Source organism: Chrysochloris asiatica, unplaced genomic scaffold (assembly GCF_000296735.1).
Source record: "Chrysochloris asiatica unplaced genomic scaffold, ChrAsi1.0 scaffold00065, whole genome shotgun sequence".
NCBI lineage: Eukaryota > Metazoa > Chordata > Mammalia > Afrosoricida > Chrysochloridae > Chrysochloris > Chrysochloris asiatica.
This window is the reverse complement of record NW_006408583.1, coordinates 5,566,902-5,589,203: the sequence shown is the minus strand read 5'-3', so window position 1 is coordinate 5,589,203 and position 22,302 is coordinate 5,566,902. Positions and strand designations below refer to the sequence as shown.

Genomic DNA, 22,302 nt, shown 5'->3' with positions numbered 1-22,302 from the left:
ATAATGTTACCTGCTAAATTCAACTGGTAGTTCTATTAAAACAAAGTCACTTATTAGAAGCAGAGAAAAAATGAATTTCAGAACACTGAGTAATAATTCACCACTAAAAGTCAGGGAATCTAAAACCCTTTTTCTGACTTGCAGTTATCTGCCTTTATATTATGTTGCTGCCAAAAACTTGCAGTGTCTGGAACATAGACTTCAAGTATCAGTAATACCAACGGTGAAAATACAGGTTCCACTCCCATCTGATACATGACTTCATTGTAATTCAAGAGGAACTATCAGATACATATACAAGGAAAGGTAAGTGCTAGTCTAATTGAAACAGATCACATGCATTCAGCACATAAAGATAGTACCTCCCCACCCATTATCATGTTGGGCATACATAGGAAAAATCACACAGTAAGCACCTCTGATAAGACAATGGGGAACTATGTATGTCAGCATTGGGAATAACCTATTCACTTCCAATGGAGCTCTGGTAGCGTAGTGGATTATGAGCTGGGCTGCTACCTGAAAGGTCAGCAGTTTGAATCTATCAGTTAGATGAGCCTCAGAAATCCTATACAGGTCCTTATGAGTCAGAACTGACTCAGTGACACATAACCACCATCACCATTCCCTACAGACAACCAAACTCCAACAGCCCAAACTCACATTTTTTTAACTGAGGCATTTTACACAACTGCCTGTAATACAGAAACAGGAAAGAAAATCCAATGAAGAAAAGCATTCTTTGTAAAACAAAACAGAAGAATATTTATTCAATTAAAAGAAAGCTCTCATCTACAACTCACATTGATAGATTATTTGGGGATGGTACAGAAGACAACAATGCGCCTACAATGAACCTTGCGTTTAAATATTCAAATTTAAATTTTTTTTATTAGAATGAACAGAAATAATCACACTAGTTGCCTCCCTAACACCACTCCTACTGGGTGGGGAGGAGGAGCCGTAAACACATCCACAAAAATAACAAGATCCCATGCAGACAGTGGTGTTACTAGGAGGGAGTGGGGTATTGTGGGAGGTGTGAACCGCACCAGGTGACACTGTCAGAGAGGGCAACATCAAAATGAGTGGCCATAAGATTTAGGGGCGTCTCAGAAGAAATGTATTATTTTAAACAAAATATCTCTACAGTTAGTTATAACAACAAAAGCATTCTTATAAGCCAACCTTACATGTATTGATAACGTATAAGACTAAAATCTGTATGCGAATTTACTTTGGAACTTTTCTAATGCACTCTGGCCAGGGCTGTCATGATTACCCAATTACAATGATGCCTCTAATCACATGACTTTGCATACACTGCAAGTATTCAGCTGTTGTTTCGCAGATGCAGGTGTTTTTATAGTTTGTTCTTAAAGTCGCTGATTTTGTCAAATTTTCTTGTGTCTTAGCTAGAGTTCTGTGGTAATTAGTGTTTGTGAATCTCTATCAATAACTCTGTTGTTGTTGTTGTTGTTGTTGTTACATAAACTGAGTCAGTTTCAACTCATAGTGACCCTGGATAGGGTTTCCAAGGAGCGGCTGGTGAGTTTGAGCCACCAGCCTTATGGTTCAAACTCATCCTCAGCAATGTTCCTAATCAATTTTAACCATAAAATAATACGTGATATCATTGCAAATGGCTTAAATGCAATATTTCTTAGGTTCTATGAATACTGACAATAAAATTGTTTTATAGAATCTTTTCTACATTGAATTACAACTTTAGCAGTAATGGAGTGGAAACCTTTTTTGAGTTTCTCCTTTTTCTTTAATTTATACTTCATAATTAGAGTTATGGAGTCCTGGTGTGGTGCTGTAGGATAAGCACTTGACCATAAGGTCGGTTTAAACTACTAGGTTAGTGGTTCAAACTCACCAGTCATTTCTCGGAAACCCTGTACAAAGTTGTTATGAGTTGGAACCATCTCAACAACACTAGAACAACAAACAACAAGGATTCTGTACGGTCTGGTATGGGAGGAGGTCCACTGGGATAGGGAGATAATACCAATGAGTTACCACACTGGGAGACTCCAACCTTAGTGATACCACTCACTGTACGCATACTAAATTTGTAACCAGAAACATTAATTAAGAGTCAAGTAAATTTCCTTACTCAAGAATCTAATACCTTAATAACTAGTATTTTTACCAACTGTTCATGAATATTTTCCTTTCTTGACAACAATTGACCTAAAATTACTAACTAATGATTTCTGCTGGAGCAAACAAAGAAAAAGATCTTGTTTAACCTCAAGTAATTATTTTATTTTAAAACAAAACATCTGACTCTGAGAATATCAATGTTCTTACATGGGTAAATAACTCTAATTAAATTCAATTGATATTTTTTATGATCACTTATATCAACAACAGTCTGCAACTCAGAATAAAGTTAAAGATAAGCCACAATTTCCTTTAATGAAAAGTGATGGTACATTGATTTTATCCAAATACTTCATTATTAACTGCTACATACCAAGTAAATCACACCCCAACACTAGCCTTCTTTTTTCAGAAATTCAATGATAATGGCATCTTTTCAGTCCCAACCACTGCACACTTGACACATTTAAAATTAGAAGTATTAGGTTACTCTGCACTATTTCTTAAAACAATACTCTTCTTCCTGAAGAAACTGCAGTCTGGTCCATGAAGGGAAATAGGCTCAAAATATTAGGGGGACACACCATGCAGCAGCATTTTTTCCAAATTTTAAAATAAATCCATAGGTGAATTTGATTTCACTTGAAAGTAGCTAGGCTGTTTAAAACTTTTACCTTTTAAACAGCACTTACCACAGTTGCCACCACTTAATTAAATCCTAGATCCTGTCTACAAAAGCAGTTGTTGCTGAACATTTGTGTGGTAGTAGAAGTGAATATTTACTCAATGTTTTAAAAGTAAACATTCACCACCATTTATTATTAAAGCTATCTTTGCACGAGCACACTTGTGACTCATTGTGTTTACATGCAAGATCACTCCGCATTTCTAGACTTCTGATTAAAAGTAAAATGAGAGAGTCAACGTAGACGCAAGGACCCTGAAGACAGGATCGCCTGTCTGTAATTGACATCTCCCACAGACCTTCCACTGTATCCTGTAAACAGAAAGTCTGCTGCGCAAGCACATTACCACGCCCACAAATTATACTTTTAAACAAGAACCGAAAACCAGAAAGGAAAACAAAATAAAAAAGATAAATCTGACATAATTAAAAAGTTGTATATGGCAAAACTTACAAAGCCTAATGTTTTTTTAAAAGATTAGTGCCACCGAGTACTGTACAGTTTCCAAGGAGTGGTTTCACGGGTCTGAACCACTGACTTTGTGGTTAGCAATCCAGTGCTTACCGTATAGCACCACCCCAGGACTCCTCTCCTAACCTAGGTTATGAGAAAAATAAAAAGGAACAAGATATTTTTCAATACAAATAAGAAAGGATTGTTGTTGTTGTTGCTTCGAGTCAGTGTCGACCCATAGCTGCACTGTATAGGGTTTCCGAGGAGAAGCTGGTGAGCTTGAACTGCCAACCTTGCAGTTCAAACGGCTTTGCAGTGTGGACCCATAGCAGCCCTGTATAGAGTTTCTGAGGAGAAATTGGTGAGCTTGAACTGCCAACTTTGCTGTTCAAACGGCTTTGCGCAGTCTGATGCATTAACTCACAGTGCCACACCAGGATTCCAACAAATAAGAATAAAACTCCCCTATAGTGTATTTGTTTTCTAACATGTAAACTAGAAGTCACCAAAAAGGACATGCACTTCAACAATATACACACAAAATGTTCAGCCCCTACAAGAATCAGAGAAAATAAAAAGATACCACACTTCAACCAAATACCAAATTTAAGAAATCTTAAAATATGTAATATGAGCAAGGATGTAGAGAAATGGCACTCATTCCCAGACGCTTAGAATATGAAGTGTCATAACTACTTTAGAGAGCAATTTGACAAAGTCTAATACAGATAAAAATGTACATGCCCATAGTCCAAAATGGGTGTCCTGGTGTGGCACTGTGGGTTAATGCACTAGACTACGAGGGCATTCTGAACTGCAAGATTGGCAGTTTAAGCTCACTAGCTGCTCCTTGAAAACCATATGCAAGGTCGCTATGAGTCAGTACCAACTTGACTGCAACTAACAACAACAACAATAGTCCAACAGGAGTCCTGGTGTGGCGCTAAAGGATAAGCACTAGACTGCTAACCTCGAGGTCAGCAGTACAAATCCACCAGCCATTCCTGGAAAACTTTATGAAGGGTCGCTATGAGTCTGAACCCACTCCATGGTACTTTAACAACACCACCACAGATGAACAACTAACATTCTAGTTCTTCAAACTCTTCTTCCATTAATATTCAAACTCTTGTTCTGTTAACAGGTACAAGGAGAATTTACTGCATGAAACTTAAAATGACTTAAATATTTTCTAACAGAAAAATAAAACACAGGATACATTAAACTAAAGGGAATCCACTAGCTCTCCACAGATGAAATGTGGATCAGTCCGAAAACAATGACTGGAGGAAAAAGAAAGTTATACACACACACACAAAAAAAAAAGTTATACAGAAAAATGTTTTGGACCTAAATAGTGATGATGGATCCATAGCCTTGTCAACATGCTAAAAGCACTTACTTATGTCAGAAGGGTGACATTTATGGTATTTGAATTATATATCAATGGGATAAAATATTCATCCAGTAGAATACTCTTCATATTAAGTCCGAATATACTACTATTTGCAGCAATATAAGTGTGCAAATGTACGTAAATAGAATGGAAGAAAATTTGAAGAGACACAAGGAAAGTAGGGCAAGCATTATAAACTTTAAGCCACATCTTTAATATTTAAGTCCTAAATCAAAACTAAATATGATTAAATGTAAATGTGTGTTCAAACTTGGAAGTGGGGGCTTGAATGTTTGCTTTATCATTGTTTGAATTTTCCTGTACTTTTTATCATAGAGAAAATTTTTTTGAAGGCCATGAATTACTGCAAAGATACAACACAAAAGACAAAAAAAAGTAATGCATATATAAAAAAGATATATGGACACATGGCATTACTAAGGAAATATAAATGCATATAAAAACAATATCTTTTCAGCTAGCAGATTGGCAAAGTTGGGTTTTTTTTTATCTTTTTAATTTCTAGCATTGGCAACATTGTGGGGAAATGTACATCCCCCTAATGGCTGGGAAAGTATCAACTGATTCATCTTTCCTGGAGGACAATTTTGTAATATATATCAAAATTTAAGATCTATATACCTTTTGACTCAATTATCCCCCTTTTGGAAATTTAACATAATGAAATTACTGGAAAAGCCATAAAAGTGAACATCAAGAATCCTATTTAGATCATCATTCAGTAGAAATTAAAACTGGGAACAGTCTAAATGTCCAAATAAATTATAATAAATCTATATTCAATGTAATGCCATAAAATTCTGAAACTTAGGAATATTCCATGAAAGTAAGAATGTTCTTGTGTGTTTTAACATCCCCAACTCCTAAAAATGTGTTATAGTAAGAATTATAAAATACTTCACTGAACTAACATTGTTAATATTTATATGTATAGTCAATATTCATGTCTATATAAAGACGCCAAGATATTATGATTATATGTAGAGTATTTCAGATTAATTTATTTTTATTTCTGTATGATGATTATTTCTATAATGAACATATATATAAATTAGGGTGAAATCATTTTCAATTGCATGTAAAATTAGAATATGCTAAGGAGCTCTGGTAGCATAGTGGTTACGAATCGGGTGTGAACTGCAAGGTCAGCAGTTCGAAACTACCAGCTGTTCCACGGGAGAAAGATGAGTCTTTCTGCTCCCATAAAGATTTACAGCCTCGGAAACCCTGTTCAGGGTTGCTATGGGTCGGAACTGACTCAATGGCAGTTAACAACAATTCTTCAGAAAGGCTACAATGTATAAGTGCACAATTTAGTTTCTCAATTTCTCCAATATCTATAACCACAACTTTTTTTTTTTAGCAAAAAACGTATAAAGTCCCCATTATATCAGTTAATATATGTAGCACAACAAACAAGAAATTAGGAGAATCACAAAATAATTAAAAATTTAAAATTCAAGCATTAAAATATGTGGTATGAGAAAGATGAGAGACTGGCCACAAATGAACACAAACACCCAAAACAAAATGTTTTAAAAGAATACTCATTTTTATAACTGAGGTCAGAGTATTTCTCTTTCCACAATGGTAGCTACTTCTTTAAAGGGTTGTTGTTAAGTGCCTTGGAGTCAATTTCCACTCATAGCAACCTTGTTTCCAAGGAGTGGCCGGTGGGTTTGAACCACTGACCTTGCAGTCCAGCGCTTAGTCTACCACAGAAGAAGTATAAAAAACAAGGGAAAAATAAAGCATTCTACAGTATTCTTTTTAGGATAGCATGAAACAGTTTGTTTCAAGGATCGAAAGTATCCTAAAATCTTATCAATTAAAGTTCAAATTCAGATTCTTACTTATGAAATTGGAGTCCTGGTGTGGTACTGTAAGATAAGCAATGGACTGCTCCTTTACAGGGTCACTATGGGTCAGAACCAACTCAATGGCACTTACCAATTGATGAGATTAGTATAATTTTTTTAATTAACACTTCCTCTGACCCCCACCCTTCCTTCAAGGCTTTCCAAGTTCTCTCTTGAAGACACCCAGACCACACTGTTGTTGTTGTTGTTGTTGTAAAGTGCCATCAATTTGGTTCTGACTCACAGCAACCTTGTATGGGTTTCCAAAGAAAGACACTAGTTTGATCCTACTAAGGTTTGAGCAGCTGTTCTTGTGGTAAGTAGTCCAGTGTTTACCCTACAATGCCACACCAGGACTCCCAGACCACTAGGAGGTCAAAAACAAGGAAGGTTCTGCATCTTAGAACTGTAGAAACTGTGGTAAGCAGTGGGTATCATCTGTTATGAAAAACAGAAAAAAAAAGGCGAGGGACACCAAGCTTGCCTCACAAAAGACTCACTGAAAGGAAAATCAAAGGACCAAGAGAAATAACAGAATTTTCAAGGTAAAATTATCAAACCAATTGATAACCTTGGCTCACAAAGTAGTAGCGCTACAGAGAATAACTAAAATAATGGATGCAAAAGACCTTTCCAACAACACAGATACTGTAGCATAAAACAGACAATGATGTTAACTATAAATAAATTCAGTTAGACCACAAATTTGAAGCATCCTTTACTGAATGTTAGAAAACTGTTACAATGTAATTTAATCATGCAAATACCTCGAAAAGGTTTACCTTTCCCCTTCCATTTAGTGAGTGTTTTTATTTGCAACAGTAATTAAAACTTTTTTTGCTCCCATTTATTAGGCAATTTCTCTGTGCCAGATAGTATACAGAATATTTTTATATCAGAGGTTCTCAAGTACAATCTGGGGACTCCTACCGTCCTCTAGAACTTTTCAGGAGATTGACAAAGTTAAACTAGTGTCATAACAACTCCTAAGATGTTATCTGCTCTTTTCTCATTCTCTCCTAAGTTTTCCAGAGGTAGAGTTTTCCAGATGTTACATGGCATATGATAACATTAAAGGATGAATATACAGAGAGTAAAATCTATTTGTTTTCTATTAAAACAGACATTGAATTTACAAAAATGTAAAATAATGCCATACTTGCCACTATTTTTGTTTTGTTTTAGAATCTTTCATTAGGATGTTATTTATGTGTTAACATGTAACAGGACTATTGTTATTTTCTTAAACAAAGTTAATACTTTGTTTATAATTTCAAATACAGCCAATAGTAACTATGGTAATGGTTATGTGCCATGGAGTTGGTTCAACTCATAGTGACCCTGGTACAGGGTTTCCGAGGCTGTAAATCTTTACGGGAGCAGAAAGCCTCTTCTTTCTCCTGCAGGAACAGCTGGTAGTTTCAAACTGCTGACCTCGTGGTTCGTAGCCTGATTTGTAACCACTACGCTACCAGAGCTCCTTTAATATTAACTACAGGGCTATTCATTTGGGCTGCTACATACAAGGTTAGCAGTTCGAACCCCCCCAGCTACACTCTGAGGGAGAAAGATGAAGTTGTCTGCTTCAGTTAAGATTTACAGTCTTGGAAACCCAAAGTAGCTATGAATCAGAACTGACTCAATGACAGCCCATCTGGGTTGGTTTTACATAGAACTTTTGAGAAGCCTCAATTTTTAAGAGTGTACAGGGGTCTTAAGACTAGTAAGTTTAAAATGACTGACTCATATTGAATCCTCAATTTATGAGGCAATGGCTGTATCTACATCACTCCCATAACATTAATGAGAAAATAAAGAAGTAACTTGTTATAATGTGTCCCTTAAGTCAGCATTTGAATAAGTCTGTCATATCCCAAACTCCTCCTTATCATTACATAACAATTTCTAGCCAAGATGATTAAAGATCCCTTTCTGTTAGTTATATGCTTCTTGTTGTTCCTAAGTGCCATTAAGCTGGTTCCGACTCACAGAGAGCCTATATAGGGTTTCTGTGGAGCAGCTTTTGGGTTTGAACTGCCAACCCTACAATTAGCAATCCAGTGCTTATCCTATGTCGCCACACCAGGACTCCTCCTGTTAAAAGGACAACAGTCTATATTGCTTCTTTATTCTTACTAGTCTTTCCATCTCAAAACAGCATGCCTATTGTACTGTTTTGAATATATCAATTTAACATTTATTTAATCAAAAGCTACATACAAAAGCAGTCTCACATTAATACAAGCCTCCATGAAAGAAAAGTATTGGAAAGAATTTGGTGTTCACTTTTCTACAGCTTATTTTTCTATACACACAAATATACATTTTCTCTGTATAAATGTTTAAAATGGAATCACAGTGATGTAGCTACTGGTTTTACTTCACTTTGTACACCTTAAACGTCTTCTTATACCTATAAAGACATTTGCCTCTTTTCTATGGACCATCATCATCGAAAGGTACACAGTTGTAGTACGCTATATGGCTTGCTTCCAAAACTCTGCTACCACAAAGACAATCTCAAAAAATATTTGTATGCTGTATCTTTATGTACTTGTGAAGCTGTATCTGTAGGAAAATTCCTAGAAATGGAATTGCTAGGTCAAAGGGTCCAAGTATTAAGAATGTTAATGATTTCTGGCAAATGCCCTCTAAGAAAAGTTCATGCCCAGTGTGCATTCCCACAACACAAGAGCCCCCCCCAATAGTTAGCTTCTAAAGGCTAGGGGCAATTAGGGTTTCTGTTACTTCAAAATGCCAAGTAATGAAATTGTTCTCACTGGTCATCTGAATTCCATTTAGAACTGGACAAAACTCCTAGAGGCCTCCCTGGATGGTGTCAGTATAACTACCCATCTTCATTTTCCTCTTCGTTGTCATTAGAGGTCTAAAGAGAAAATATGTCTGGTGCATAAATGGTGGTGGTGGTTACGTACCATGGAGTTGGAACCTACTCACAGTGACCCTGAACAGGGTTTCTGAGGCTGGAAATCTTTACGAGAGCAGAAAGCCTCGTCTTTCTCCCGCGGAACAGCTAGTAGTTCCAAACTGCTGACCTTAAGGTTCGCAGCCCGATTCATAACCACTACACTACCGGAGCTCCTTGCTGCATAAATATTAACCTTCAAATATCAGATACTCTGATAAAAAGCTTTCCACATTATTTCTTAAGACCCATTTAATACAAATCAAAACCAAGCAGTAAAGCTGGGCTTGAACACTTAAATTAGAATGGAGATGTAAGTGTTGATTTATTATGCTTTATCTGCCCATTAAAAGGACAAAGGCTTCAAATAAAAAGCTATCAAATCATACCAGTGGCCAAATTAGCTTGCATAAAATAATAAGCAACAGATTTTATATCATAAATGTCAATGGAACAGATTGCAAGATTAAGGATGGCTATAACTGGAAAGAAAGTTGCTCAAACTTAACAGTCTAGAAATGAAAATATTAACATTTGAAATGAAATGTTTTTAGTATGACCATTTCTTTCAGTCATATCAAAGTATTATAAATCTTTGGTACTAATATGTAAGATACGGACTTTTTTTGCAGGTAGATAGTTTTAAAATGCATCATGTTCTACCTATTCTGTAACAGCTAATGTGTATTCTGGGCTTCATTATTTCATGAGAGTCTCTTTTCTAGGACTTGGTGCTAGTAGTTTTTAAATGATAGTCTCCCACACATCTTCATTGCAGAGTAAAACCTCATTAATTCAAATCCAATTAGTTCAATTCGAAAATGGTATACGTAATTCTCATTAGGCAACAAGTTGAAAATACTGTAATTTCGTCCTTTACAAGTTCTCATAAAATTACTGTGAAACAAAGGAAATCAACCTGAAAAATCAATTCACTTTTTTAAACCAAAGAATTATGAAACTAAAGACCCCATCCATCTTTCCAGCTAAGCTAGATTTGTCTGTTTACCAGCAACGGTATATGGTGTAAAGGGGCACTGGCGGTGCTGGCAGTAAGGTATTATTAGATCAATGGTTCAAACCCACCAACTGATCCTCCAAAGAAAGTTGTAAGCGTTCGTGTACGTAAATATTTATAGTCTTGGGAACCCGGTGTACAGACAGTTCTATTCCATCCTACATGGTCCTAGGAGGTAGAATCAACTCAAGACCAAGTAGTTCAGTTTGTGGTTTATATATAATGTAAGTTATTACAGTAATTGAGAGCACACAAGTTTCTTTTCAAATATTTTGTAGCTCAGATTTTTCATGAGGGCACTTTTGCAGTTCCTCCCATTTTCAATGGGTAAAATTTTACCCCATCACTGATAGGTCAACAATATAGTAAACATAGTACCTACACCAAGGTATACAAGTAAACTTAGAAATGTTTGCCATTCTTGTTGTTGTTGTTAGGTGCCATCTTATTTAGTATTTATTAAATACTAAATAAGAATTGCCATTCTTACTTAGTATTTATTCTTGTCATTTTGAAAGATCCTATAAAGCAGTAACAATCATTTTTTTTTCAAGTACTAGGATTAAGTGACATGTTTGGTGTTGCTTGAACTTACAACTAACTATTGCCAATGAACAGAGAAACAGTCTCCTGTGATTTGAATCATGTGTAATTACAGTATGACAAGGTCTCTCTTGGGCTATGTAAGCTGGCATTTTTCCCAGGACTTGTCACATCATGGAAAGCACACATACAAATAAAAATCCAAAAATAAACATTTTAAAACAATGGCTTACAAGCTGCATAAAAAGAAACTTCACAGTTGAGAATAAAAACTGCAGAGTTCAAACAGCAAGCAGACATCTCTCAGGAGAGTAGTCTGAGAAGCAATCACTGTTATCAAGTCCCAGCTTACCACGCCTAGCAACAGCTCTCAGGTGTGAGCTGTGTGGGCAGTACCCTTGAGTTCCCTCAGGCTGGACAGAAAATCATTAAGTATGGGAAATAAAGGGAACCAGTCACTGCACACACCCACCAAATCAGAGAAACAGCTGTGAAATATGGAAGAGGTTGATCATCTTTAATTCCCATAATGCCAATTTGTTGATTGTAAGGGGACCTAAACAAAGTTACCTTAAGAGCAACAGCTTCTGCCAATGGAGTTAATTGTCCTAACACAATAAATATTGCTTTTTTTATTAAGCGTATTTCATTGAAGTGAAGAGTGGGCAAATAGTTGTAACAGTGGATACAGCAGGATCTTAGAAGGTGGTTTCTTTTGTTGAAACTCTGCAGTGGCTCTATAGACACATGGAAAAGACAGAGATTCCAAAACGAATCAAACCCAGCCTTGGCCAGTGACAAAAACCTAACAATACTCAGCTTTAAGAAAATACGAAGTATAATATCTTTGGAGATATATATATATATATATATAACATAAAACTCTCCAATAAAACCTAAAAAAAAAAAAAAAATCCCCATAAGTGATGTATTCCTACTCATGGGCCCATTCAAATTCAACTGCTCACGTTTTCAAGGGGAGTGACAAGACAAACCACTAAAGACAAAAATCACAATCCTACTTATTTTATGATGGAAACAAAAATAAGCATCAACACAAACCTCTGCCACCTCTGAGACAAGACGCACACCATTTCTTTCTTTAGTCAGCTTCTGAATGTTCAATAATTTCCACGTAGCTCTAAGCAGAATAGATTTATTATGATGTTGCTCTAAGAAACTGCAGGAGTTCTAGATGCCAATAAAGATTACAGATCAAATGGAAGATAACTGCTAACCATTGTGTTGAGACTTAGATAAATAAACCTACTCACAAACAAAGCACCTTATTGTATTTGAATGTTACCTCCTCTAATCAAACTAAAACAACCAGACAGTAGCTTCTCAAAGGTGGAAGGAAACTGAAATCCGGGTTGCAAGAACCCCCTGTAAATATCGTTGTAAATGACAGTCCATTTCTCTTTTCGCCAAAACTCTTTTGCCCTGTATGGAAAATGTTTGGGACCACAGAAACTAAACAGGATTATGCAAAGTAGATAACAAGGTGGAAAGGATTAAGCAGAAGGCGGGCGAACACCACCTTCTGAAACTTTGCTTAGACCTTCCCAAGGACCTCTCAGACACATGGGAATCCTGCTGGAAATATAACGTGCAATCAAATGCTATTGAGGGTCAAGGACGAATAAAATCTCCAGTTTTAAATCCTGACAGAGAGAAGTGGGGGGAATTGTCTAACACAAAAAGTCTATGGCAGCTGCTACCCAATGCCTCCTACACAGACAGAAATGCAGAAGAGACCCTTACAACAGTCGACTTGTCAAGATGAAACAATAACTACATCCAATGCATTATTTTTAACAACACAGGTAAATCTCAATTTCTCTGGGAGAAAAGGCACAAACTGTTTATTGCCTCCAACCCCAATCAATCCCCACACCTACAAAAACCCAACAACTAATTGCACCTTTCCCACAGATACCGCGGCTAACCCCAGAGGACCGGCGAGGGCTGGCTGGGGATGAATAAACACGCGACACCTGACAGTCCTTTCTCCGCGGTGACTTTCACCGAGCCCAAGGCGCGCGCGGAGGCAGCAGCCCGTTCCGTTGTCGCGCACCCGGGTCCCGAAGCTCCGCAAGCCAGCTCGGCGAGGGGAGCAGGGGGGGCGGGCCGGGGGACCGCCCAGGCCCAGCGATTGTTTCCAGTGCAAGACAGGACATTTTTTTTTTTTTTTTTTTAAATCAAGTCCCTTTTGTATTCGAGCCCTACCTCTTTTTGGCCTAGGAAAGCTTTCGTGCAAGTGGAAGACGACTTTCTCCACAAAGTGCTGAATGTTACTGTGCTCCGGTCCGCGCACGAACACCATCCAGTCGTGGGTGAAGCCCTCCACCGTGGGTTTCTTCCGCACCTGGGCGCGGTGCCCCAGCTCCAGCTTCACCTGCACGGCACACTGCGGGCAAGGGGAGGAGAGACAGTGAACAACAGGAAGGCGGCCGTGCGGCACTGAACATTGCGCCTGACATTTTTTTTTCCTCCTCCTTGAAACGCACATAAAAGGAAACGACGATGCCCTGTGCATCCACGTTCCACGCGCGTGGGCGCGCAAACCCCACACCCCCTGCGGCATCCCGCCCGGCCGGCCCCGCCTCGGGCCCAGCAGCCACACCGGCCGGATTGTAACGGAATGTCACCCCCTATATTACCCGGCCGCGAAGGGGGTCCGGGCTGGTGGAGGGGGGGTGGTAGAGCACCCTTAGCCACGACAAGCACGACAACAAATGCATCGGAAACAAATTAGAAGACAATTAGGAGACGACAACGAGGCGGTTTCCCCGCGTGGGAGGGGAGGTGGCAGGGACCTGGCTGGGTGAGGGGGGGTTCTGACGATCCCCCTCCCAGAAAGTACCGCGGCGACAGGCACACGCCGAGGAAGTCTTTGTGTACGTGTGTGTGTGCGTGCGTGTGGAGCGCTGTGCCAGGCGGAATGGAAACTACAGGCAACCTCTGCTGATGGGCACAAACTCCCGGGCTCCTACCCTGGGCTCGTGCACCACAAAAAACGAGACATCGTCACAAACACGTACACACAGCCACACACAAACACACGCCCGCAAGGAAACACGCCGAGGCATTCATAACTTAAAGCGCCCATGCCCCCATTGAAAAAGCCCCCCGCGAACGACGAGACCAGCCGCCCAGAGCCCCCGCCACACACTTCCAAGAGCCAAAGTGGCCCCAAAGTACCTCCCACTTCCCCCCCAAAATAAGCTGCAGCCAGGCAGCGCGGCGGGCGGAGCGGCGCCGAACCTCGGCTGCGCTGCGCCCGGCGCGGGGGCAAAGTTGCGTGCTCCCCGCCGCTGTCAGCCCGCACACTCCCGCTCGCACGCGCGCCGCGAAGAACGCACCATGGTCGCGGCCACGGCGTTTCGCGGAGGTGCGGCCGCCGAGGCTGCTCGCCGCGTCCCCGGACTGTGCCCGCGGCTCCCGGCGGCGGCGGCGGCTGAAATATGGCTGTTATTATTCGCCTCCTTCCACCGAGGGTGAGGGTGTGCGAGTGCGCGCGTGTGAGCGAGAGCGAGTGTGTGCGCTTCTTGCGATCGCAAAGAGAGGCGCGGAGGGAGGGAGGCGCGGGGGGTGGCGGGGCGAGTGTGTGAGTGTGTGTGAGTGTGTGCGCGCCGGGAGGGGGGCGAGGGAGGAAAGAGGCGGCGGAGGGAGAAGCGGCAGCTCCCTGCAAACCGTACCAACCTTTCTCTAATTGGAACCGCGGAGCGCTGGCGCTGTCTGGGCTGCGGCGGCGACGGCGGCGCGGGGCGAGGGAGGGAAGGAGGGGGTCTTTTATTATTATCTTTGCATGTACTTACCGAGTTAGCCATGCCTGGGGGCCCGGAGGTTTGCTGGGGTGTTGTGTGGTCCCCCCTCCCCCGCCCCCGCCCCCTCTCAGCTGTAATTCATGAAGAGGTTGCTATGAATGAGAGCGCGCCCAGGAACGGAGGGTAGATGGCGGACATTCTCTGCCTTTTTTTCCCCCCCGCGCTCGCTCGCTCGCTCGCTCACTCGCTCGCTTATTAAACTCAGCCCCAAAAGCAAAAGCAGCAGCAGCAGCTCCAGGGCCAGAAGATGAGATTCCGGAGCATGCGCTGTGGCGCCTGACACCCGGGCTCTGAGCCTCACGGGGCGGAGGGAGGGCGCGCGGGCGGGGCGGAGCGCGCGGGGAGGCCGAGAGAGCGAACCAGGGGGAGCTCGAAAGAGCCAATCACAGGCCTCGTCCCGAAACCCCGGCGGCCCGCACCGCCACCGAGGAACGCGGCGCTTAAAGTAACAGGTTCCTGCTGGGGGTGGGGGGAAATGAGGAGCGAGGCGGAGAGGGGACGTCTGAGGGGGAAAGCGGCCAGCTGGGGAGCCATCCCAGCCCCTGAGTAAACTCCGCTGGTCCTACAATAAAAAACGGATTAAAACTGCTGGAATGTAGCCACTGCTAGAGCCCCCGGCAGCAGCAGAAGGGTGTGAAATCAAGTGGCGTTAGTTATTTCGCTCCGGTGTGTGTGCATGGGGGGGGGGGGGGGAGGTCTTTCACTTTCTTCCACGTATTTGCTTGTTTGCTTGCACTGAAAAGGCAAGAACTCACAAACAAGCTTGTTTAAAGAGAGAGAACTGTTACCCTTATTAGCAAGTATCAGAATAGAAATCCCTGAGACTTTTAATTCGCAACAATCCCCCGTCCCAGCCCTTTCACAAGCACCCGCCTATCACCCCCATTCCCCGCCCTGCTGCCTTCGCCACCAAAAATGTAAAATGAAATGAACAAGGGAGAAGAATGCCATTTCCTTCCAAGGGAGCATCTTCTGGGTTAGTAATCCCCAGTTGGGAGGCTTCACAAAACGGAGGCCAGGTGAAGGCAAGACTCCTGGGAGTACATGGTACAAACCCTCCGGGACCAAGCGTGGAGTTGTTTTCTTCCTAACAGTCTCCTGGGTTGCTTCAGAACGTGGATTGTCCTCTGAGGACGTGGGGGCACTGGGAGACTTAAAATATCAGATAAAGGTTATACTGACTCCATATGCATACATTGGATTATAATCTTTAGGCGAATTGGTGACAGCCTATGTAATCCATATCTGGCTATTTATTAATCCAGTTAAACTCCCGAGTGAAAACTAGTCGCAGGCGTGTTCCCTGCGCCCTTCTGCGAATGCCCCACACCCCCTCGGGTTGTGTTTGGTCTCTGTGGCTCGAACGGAGCAGCGCGGCCACGCGTGGGGCGGGGAAGGAGTAATTGACTAGTTTCATCTAGAAACGTAAACAACCTTTACCAAGGCAACGGATAAAATTGAGACTTGATTTGAAAGTGAAAGAGGGGTGTGGCTTTCCTTCTTATTTAAAGAGCCTTGCATTTTCCTACTCTTACCTTTTTTGCCATCTTTATTTTTCATTGTATTACCGTCTTCCCTTACATCCCAACTTTTTCTAGGCCCTTCCTCTCTTCCTGCCTTCCTTCTTTATTGGCTTCTCTCTTTTTTTGCCTCAACTTTCTTTCTTTCCTCTTTTTCTTAAATCCACGAAAGCATATTTCCTCAGCCCTTGAATTGAGACGAACTGAATTGCGGTAAGGTTACCTGGTCATTCCGGGTCCTGGCTGTTAATTTTTGGTTCTGTCATCTCCTTACAAAAAGATCATGGAAACCACATTGGACCACCTGGGGCCAACTTTAATTTCCAATCCAGCAAGCCTCCAACTCAGGTAGTATGAACCTTTAAAACTAGTACTGCCCTCCCCCATCTCCCTATTTGCATGGATTCTCATACAGTGGAGAAAACGATTGAGAAGGAAAACATTTTAATCCAAGTACAACTGCTAAAATTTCTCAAGTGATACCCGTGTACAAGAGATGCATAAACATCTTGCGGGCGTAAGTGTGTCTGAATATGTATGTGTAAAGACTATGTTCACGTCACGACCTACTTGTTGTGCCTTATTAAACTTTTGGTAAAATAATCAAATTGGAGAGAAGACCTCTAGAATGATAAGACTGGAAACTGATGGTTTTCTGGATGCACCACCATTAGTAAAGTCTTTCCTTTGAAGCCTTTAGGCATCTAGTGTAGCCCCAGAACACAAATGGAAAACAAGGGGATTCCCAGTTGGAGTTGATTTCAGTGTTTAGCTAACTTTTTTCAATGCTAAGAGGGGGCTTTGGGGGCTCCCTATGTAATTTACACACATGCGGAAGGACTTAAATCACTTTTTGAACTATGTGTTTGTGGAATTCCGATTTATTGCAGCAATCACAGATAAGCCAAAAATTCCGAACCCACTTCTCGGTTCTCAAATACTTTTTAGATGGAAGGTGGTTTCTAATATTCAGATCCTGGAAGTGTAGATTGCATCAGTAGATGGCGCACCGAGCCCTTCCACGGACTTCCTTATCTGGCCTCTTTAACAACAGAAAGACCAGGAGTAGAGAATAAAAAGGAAAGAAAATGCAGTTCTGAATTGTTGTTGTTGTGTGCCTTGGAGTCGATTCCGACTCATAGTGACCCTGTACAGGGTTTCCGAGGCTGTAAACCTTTACAGGAGCAGAAAGCCTCATCTTTCTCCCGCGTAACAGCTGGTAGTTTCGAACTGCTGAGTTTGAGATTAGCAGCCCGATTCGTAACCATTACACTACCAGAGCGCCTTCTGAATATTCTAGACGAAATTTATGGGCAAAGAAATTAATGCTGGTCTTTCCATTTATTATATATAACCTATTATAGCCAGCCAAACCACACCCACTGGTATGGAGTAGATTCCACTCATAGGGACCCTATATAAAGTTTCAGAGACTGTAAATCACCAGCAGTTATTAATTAAGAGGAATCAAAACAGGAATACCAGTAAATCAATTTAATGTCAAGACTATCTTGAGATCTTCACCCTTTAAATGATTACAAATGTGAGAAACAAACTTTTGGGTACTTGACAATGAAAGTATAGAAAATGTATTGCAAATTTTAAGACAGACTTCCCCAGGGCTAACTACAAAAACCAAAGATAAATGTAAACAATGGAAATAATAAGTAATAAAATAATCTTTCCAATTATGCCACCAAAACACATACCATAGCATTTGTTTAATGTTGAAAGGTAAAAACAAAAACAATTAACCTCTTCATATAAAAAAAAAAAAAAGAAAGAAAGAAAAGAACATCTGAGTCATCTTCTTAACTTCTGATCTCTCTCTACTATTAGCTCCACATCTGCAATCATTTGACTCAAGGATTTTTAGTTGCGAATGTTTTGTGTAGTTCAGAAGTTGAGGCTGGCTTGGATATTTCTGGTAAAACATAATTAGAACTTTTAAGGAATAATTAGAGAGTGATAGAGCAGTTAATTCTTTTTTTGTTGTAATTGATTATTGATGTACAAACAAACTAAAAAATGCAATAAATAAAAAGTAATTGTTGTCTGTCTACTGCTGTATGGATTTTTGCAGAAAGAAGACCATGAATGGAAAAGACTAGATTTGGGACAAACACTAAAAAGATAGTTTTCAAAAATTAAGACTCCGAAAAAAGACTTTGCCCCCATCCATAATGTTGTATTTTTGTATGTACTTCCTCCGTATGTTCTTTCACCAAATACCATTTTATACTCATTCCATGTGCCAGGCACACAGTTAGGCCCTAAGAGTGAAGAATCACAGAATTCCTACTGCCACAGAGCTTACAACCCAGTCCAGGAAAGAAGTTTCACCAAACCATATTTTTTTTAATTATGTGGTACCTGAGTTTGCAATAGAGATGCGTATCACACATAAGAAAGCAGCGTAGACTTGGAAGCAAAAAGCCCAAGGACGAGTAAAACCATGACACAAGATTGGAAGCTAGGAGTCATTGCCCTTACTTCCATCTTTTAATACTAAAAACAACATCAACAAAACCCCAACATATCATTTTTGCAGTAGCACCAATTCTTAATTTCTTTTTCCTTGATCGAAAGTGTTTTGTATATCCACCTTACGGCTGCTGTATGGTGGTGGTGGTGGTGGTTATGTGCCATGGAGTTGGTTCCGATTCATACATAGTGACCCTGTACAGGTTTTCTGAGGCTGTAAATCTTTCTCCCGCCGAACAGCTGATAATTTCGAACTGCTGAGCTTAAAAGGTTCACAGCTCGATTTGTAACCACTACGCCGCTACCAGAGCTCCTTTATAAGGCGAGAAAAAAAGCCTCTTACAATGAAAAATGGTATATTAAGCCTCTTTAATATCATAAGCATATTTCTCAGCTAAAACTATCTCCAATTTTCTTATGGAAATTTTTTCTTCAAAGTATTACATTTTGATATTTAATTCAGGATTCTGTAACAGTGTGTTAGAAACCCTCCAATAGTCAGAATCATTACTGCTTTGAAAAAATTAAAAAAAACCATTGTGATATCCACTTAAGCACCTAGTCTAGGACTATTTCCAGATAAAAGAAATATACAGACTTTTTTAACCACAGAGACTCTTAGTGTGTAAATTATTCCCTGAAAGTAATTTAAGCAATGCACTTACACTTTCTAAAGATATGAGTGTCTGTACGGTAATAATTTATTCATTCCATGGACTCTAGACTAATTTAATAAATAGCATTTCAAGGCCTAAAAATCAATCAAGGATGTTATATAACAATGTGTATTTATATATACATATATATATAATAAATATTGAGAGTCTGTTGGTATAGTGTGACTGAAAATATCTTCCTAAAATAGATGTTAAATTGAAATGGCTTGCTGTAAAGCAATTGATCTAAACAGTAGACTGTCTTACTATGTCTTTATGTATTTCTGGAATGTCTTTGGAAGAAATGGCATGATTTTCCATTTTTCTTTCCATAATGATTTTACATATTTGATTTCAAGTAGAAATTCTGTTTGTTTATAACAATGCAATAATCATTTCACCTCATCAATGCACATATATGGAGTCCTAGTGTGGTGCTACAGGATAAGCACTAGACCGCAAGGTTGGTTTGAACCTCAGGGTTAGCAGTTCAAACCCACCAGCTGCTCCTCTGAAATCCTATACTGGGTCACTATGAGTGGGAACTGACTCCATGGCACTTAACAACAACAACATGCATATATAAGGAGCCCTAATGTGGGACTGGAAGATAAGCACTGGACTACTAATCCTAAGGTCTAGAGTTCAAATCCACCAGTTGCTTATTGGAACCCCTAAACTGGGTGGCTATGGTCAGAAAGGGAGCACTATGACTCTAGAGGACAAGCACTAGACTGCGAACCACAAGGTGGGCCAGTTGCTCAGTGGGAGAAAGATGAGGCTTGCCGCTCCCTCAACAATTGACACTCTCAGAAACCTATACAGAGTTGCCATGAGTCAAAACTGACTCAACAGCATTCAACAACAACATGATCAGAAACTACAGTACTTAACAACAGCAACAGTAGTGTACATATCAAGGAGCCATGGTAGTATTGTGGGTTAGGCATTGAGCCACTAACTGTCCATCAAATCTTATAGTCTCAGAAACCCTGCATAGGTCATTATGAGTTGGAATCAAAACAGTGGAAGCGAACTTGGGGTTTTTGTTCCTGTTTTGAATTTTGTATTGCCACATAATGAATGAGGGACTTAAAAGAATTACTTTATCCAAAAATCATAAACTCTGTATTTTGTCTAATTTGGTAAAAATTTAAAAACAACCTACTAGGCTTATGAACATGGAACCTTGTTGAGGACCATAGGTTCTGACTCATGGAGACTGTATAGGGTTTCCAAGGAGCAGCTGGTGAGTTTGCAGTTCAAACTGACCTTGCGGCCCGGTGTTTATCCTATAGTGTCCCATGAGGACTCCTGTTAGAAGCACTTTAAAAAACCACAGCAAAACAATGCATAATGTACACAATGGCCTATACTTGTCAGTTTTCATTCATAGCTTTTTTTCTCAAAGAAAGTTTATCTTTTAGTCCATGTATGTCTTTGAGTAGTGCGGTAGCTGTGTATGATAAGCACTGCACTGCAGACCACAAGGTTGGCAGTTCAAGCTCACCCGTCACTCTAGGGGAGAAAAATGAGGCTTTCTGCTCTCACACAGATTCACAGCCTGGTAAATGTTGTATGTGGTCACTATGAATCTGAGCCACCTGGATGACATTTAACAACAATTATATCTTTTCAAGTCTTACTTTCTAGGTTTTAAATGTATGAAATTGATGAAGACTGCTTTGGCAAAAACAAAACAAAAAATTTGATCTAGGAAGCAGTACAAATTGATAGGAAAGAAAGAATGTTCATTTACCAGTATGCTAAATTAAAGGAATTACTGCAAACTGTTATTAACTATAGCTCTAGTAAGTGTCCTCTATGAAATCAAAGTGTCATGATAGTGCAGTGGCTAAGCGCTTGGTTGTTTATGGAATGGTCAGATGTTCTAGTAACTCTTTGAGAAAAAAACACCAGGAAATTTGCTCCTGTAAAGATTTACAGCTTTGAAACCCTGTGGGACCATACTACCGAGTCCTATAGGGTCGCAGGAAGTCGGAAAGGATTCTAAGGCATAGAGCAATAACAACCAGAAGTTAAATAAGGGAAAGCTAGTAAAGGACTATCTTCTGAACTTAGTGGTAACATTTTAAGAAGAAAGTCAAATTGTAACTAGGAAAAAAGTCAACATGACTTATTTATACCAAAATAACTTGAGTTATTTTTATACCATTAGCCTACTGTCAGGAAATCAATTCCAACTCATACTGACCCTTCATAGAGTTCTGAAGCTGTAAGTCCCATGGAGTAACTGGTGAGTCTGAACAACCAACCTTGCATTTGTTGATATTGTTAAGTGCCATTGAGTCAGTTCCTACTCATAGTGAACCTTGCACTTCACAATCTAGTAATAATCCTCCAGGATTCCTGGTGTGGCACTGTGGGTTAGGGCACTAGACTGCAAAGTCAGTTTGAACCAGAAAGTTGGAAGTTCAAGTTCACCAGCTGCTCCTCAGAAACCCTATACAGGGTCGCTATGGGTTGGAGCCAGCTCAATGGCACTTCCTAGCAACAAGAGTTATCCTACAGTGCTACTTAGGCTCCTTACATTTTATTTTGAAAATACAACTAGACTCTTCATATTTGTTATTTCATTTTTGTTTTATGTTTCATGACTTTGACCTTTTGTCTTTATTAATTCAGTGCATTGAATTAACTTTTATTGGCTGCCCATTGAAGGTCAGTTACTGTACTTCGTCCTTTGGAATAAGAGTACAAGTGTAGGATGCCTTTAATACTCTCATTTATTTCAAGACACTTCACAATTGTTGTCTTAGAGTTGATAGATTATTACA

General features: G+C 40.2%; 1 protein-coding gene across 2 annotated transcripts in view; it reads right to left on the bottom strand.

Annotated features, from left to right (window-relative positions):
* Positions 1-14,847, bottom strand: part of MLLT3 (myeloid/lymphoid or mixed-lineage leukemia (trithorax homolog, Drosophila); translocated to, 3) — a 427,197-nt gene extending 412,350 nt beyond the window's left edge. Inside the window, exons 1-2 of one of the 2 annotated variants that reach the window (XM_006864467.1) lie at positions 14,836-14,847; positions 13,244-13,424 (exon numbers count right to left, since the gene is read on the bottom strand). In XM_006864467.1, coding sequence (XP_006864529.1) covers positions 13,244-13,424; positions 14,836-14,847 — 193 coding nt within the window. Of the gene's footprint in view, positions 1-13,243; positions 13,554-14,835 lie in introns of those variants that run through there. The other variant, XM_006864466.1, reaches the window with a different exon arrangement.
* Positions 14,848-22,302: the final 7,455 nt, after the last annotated feature.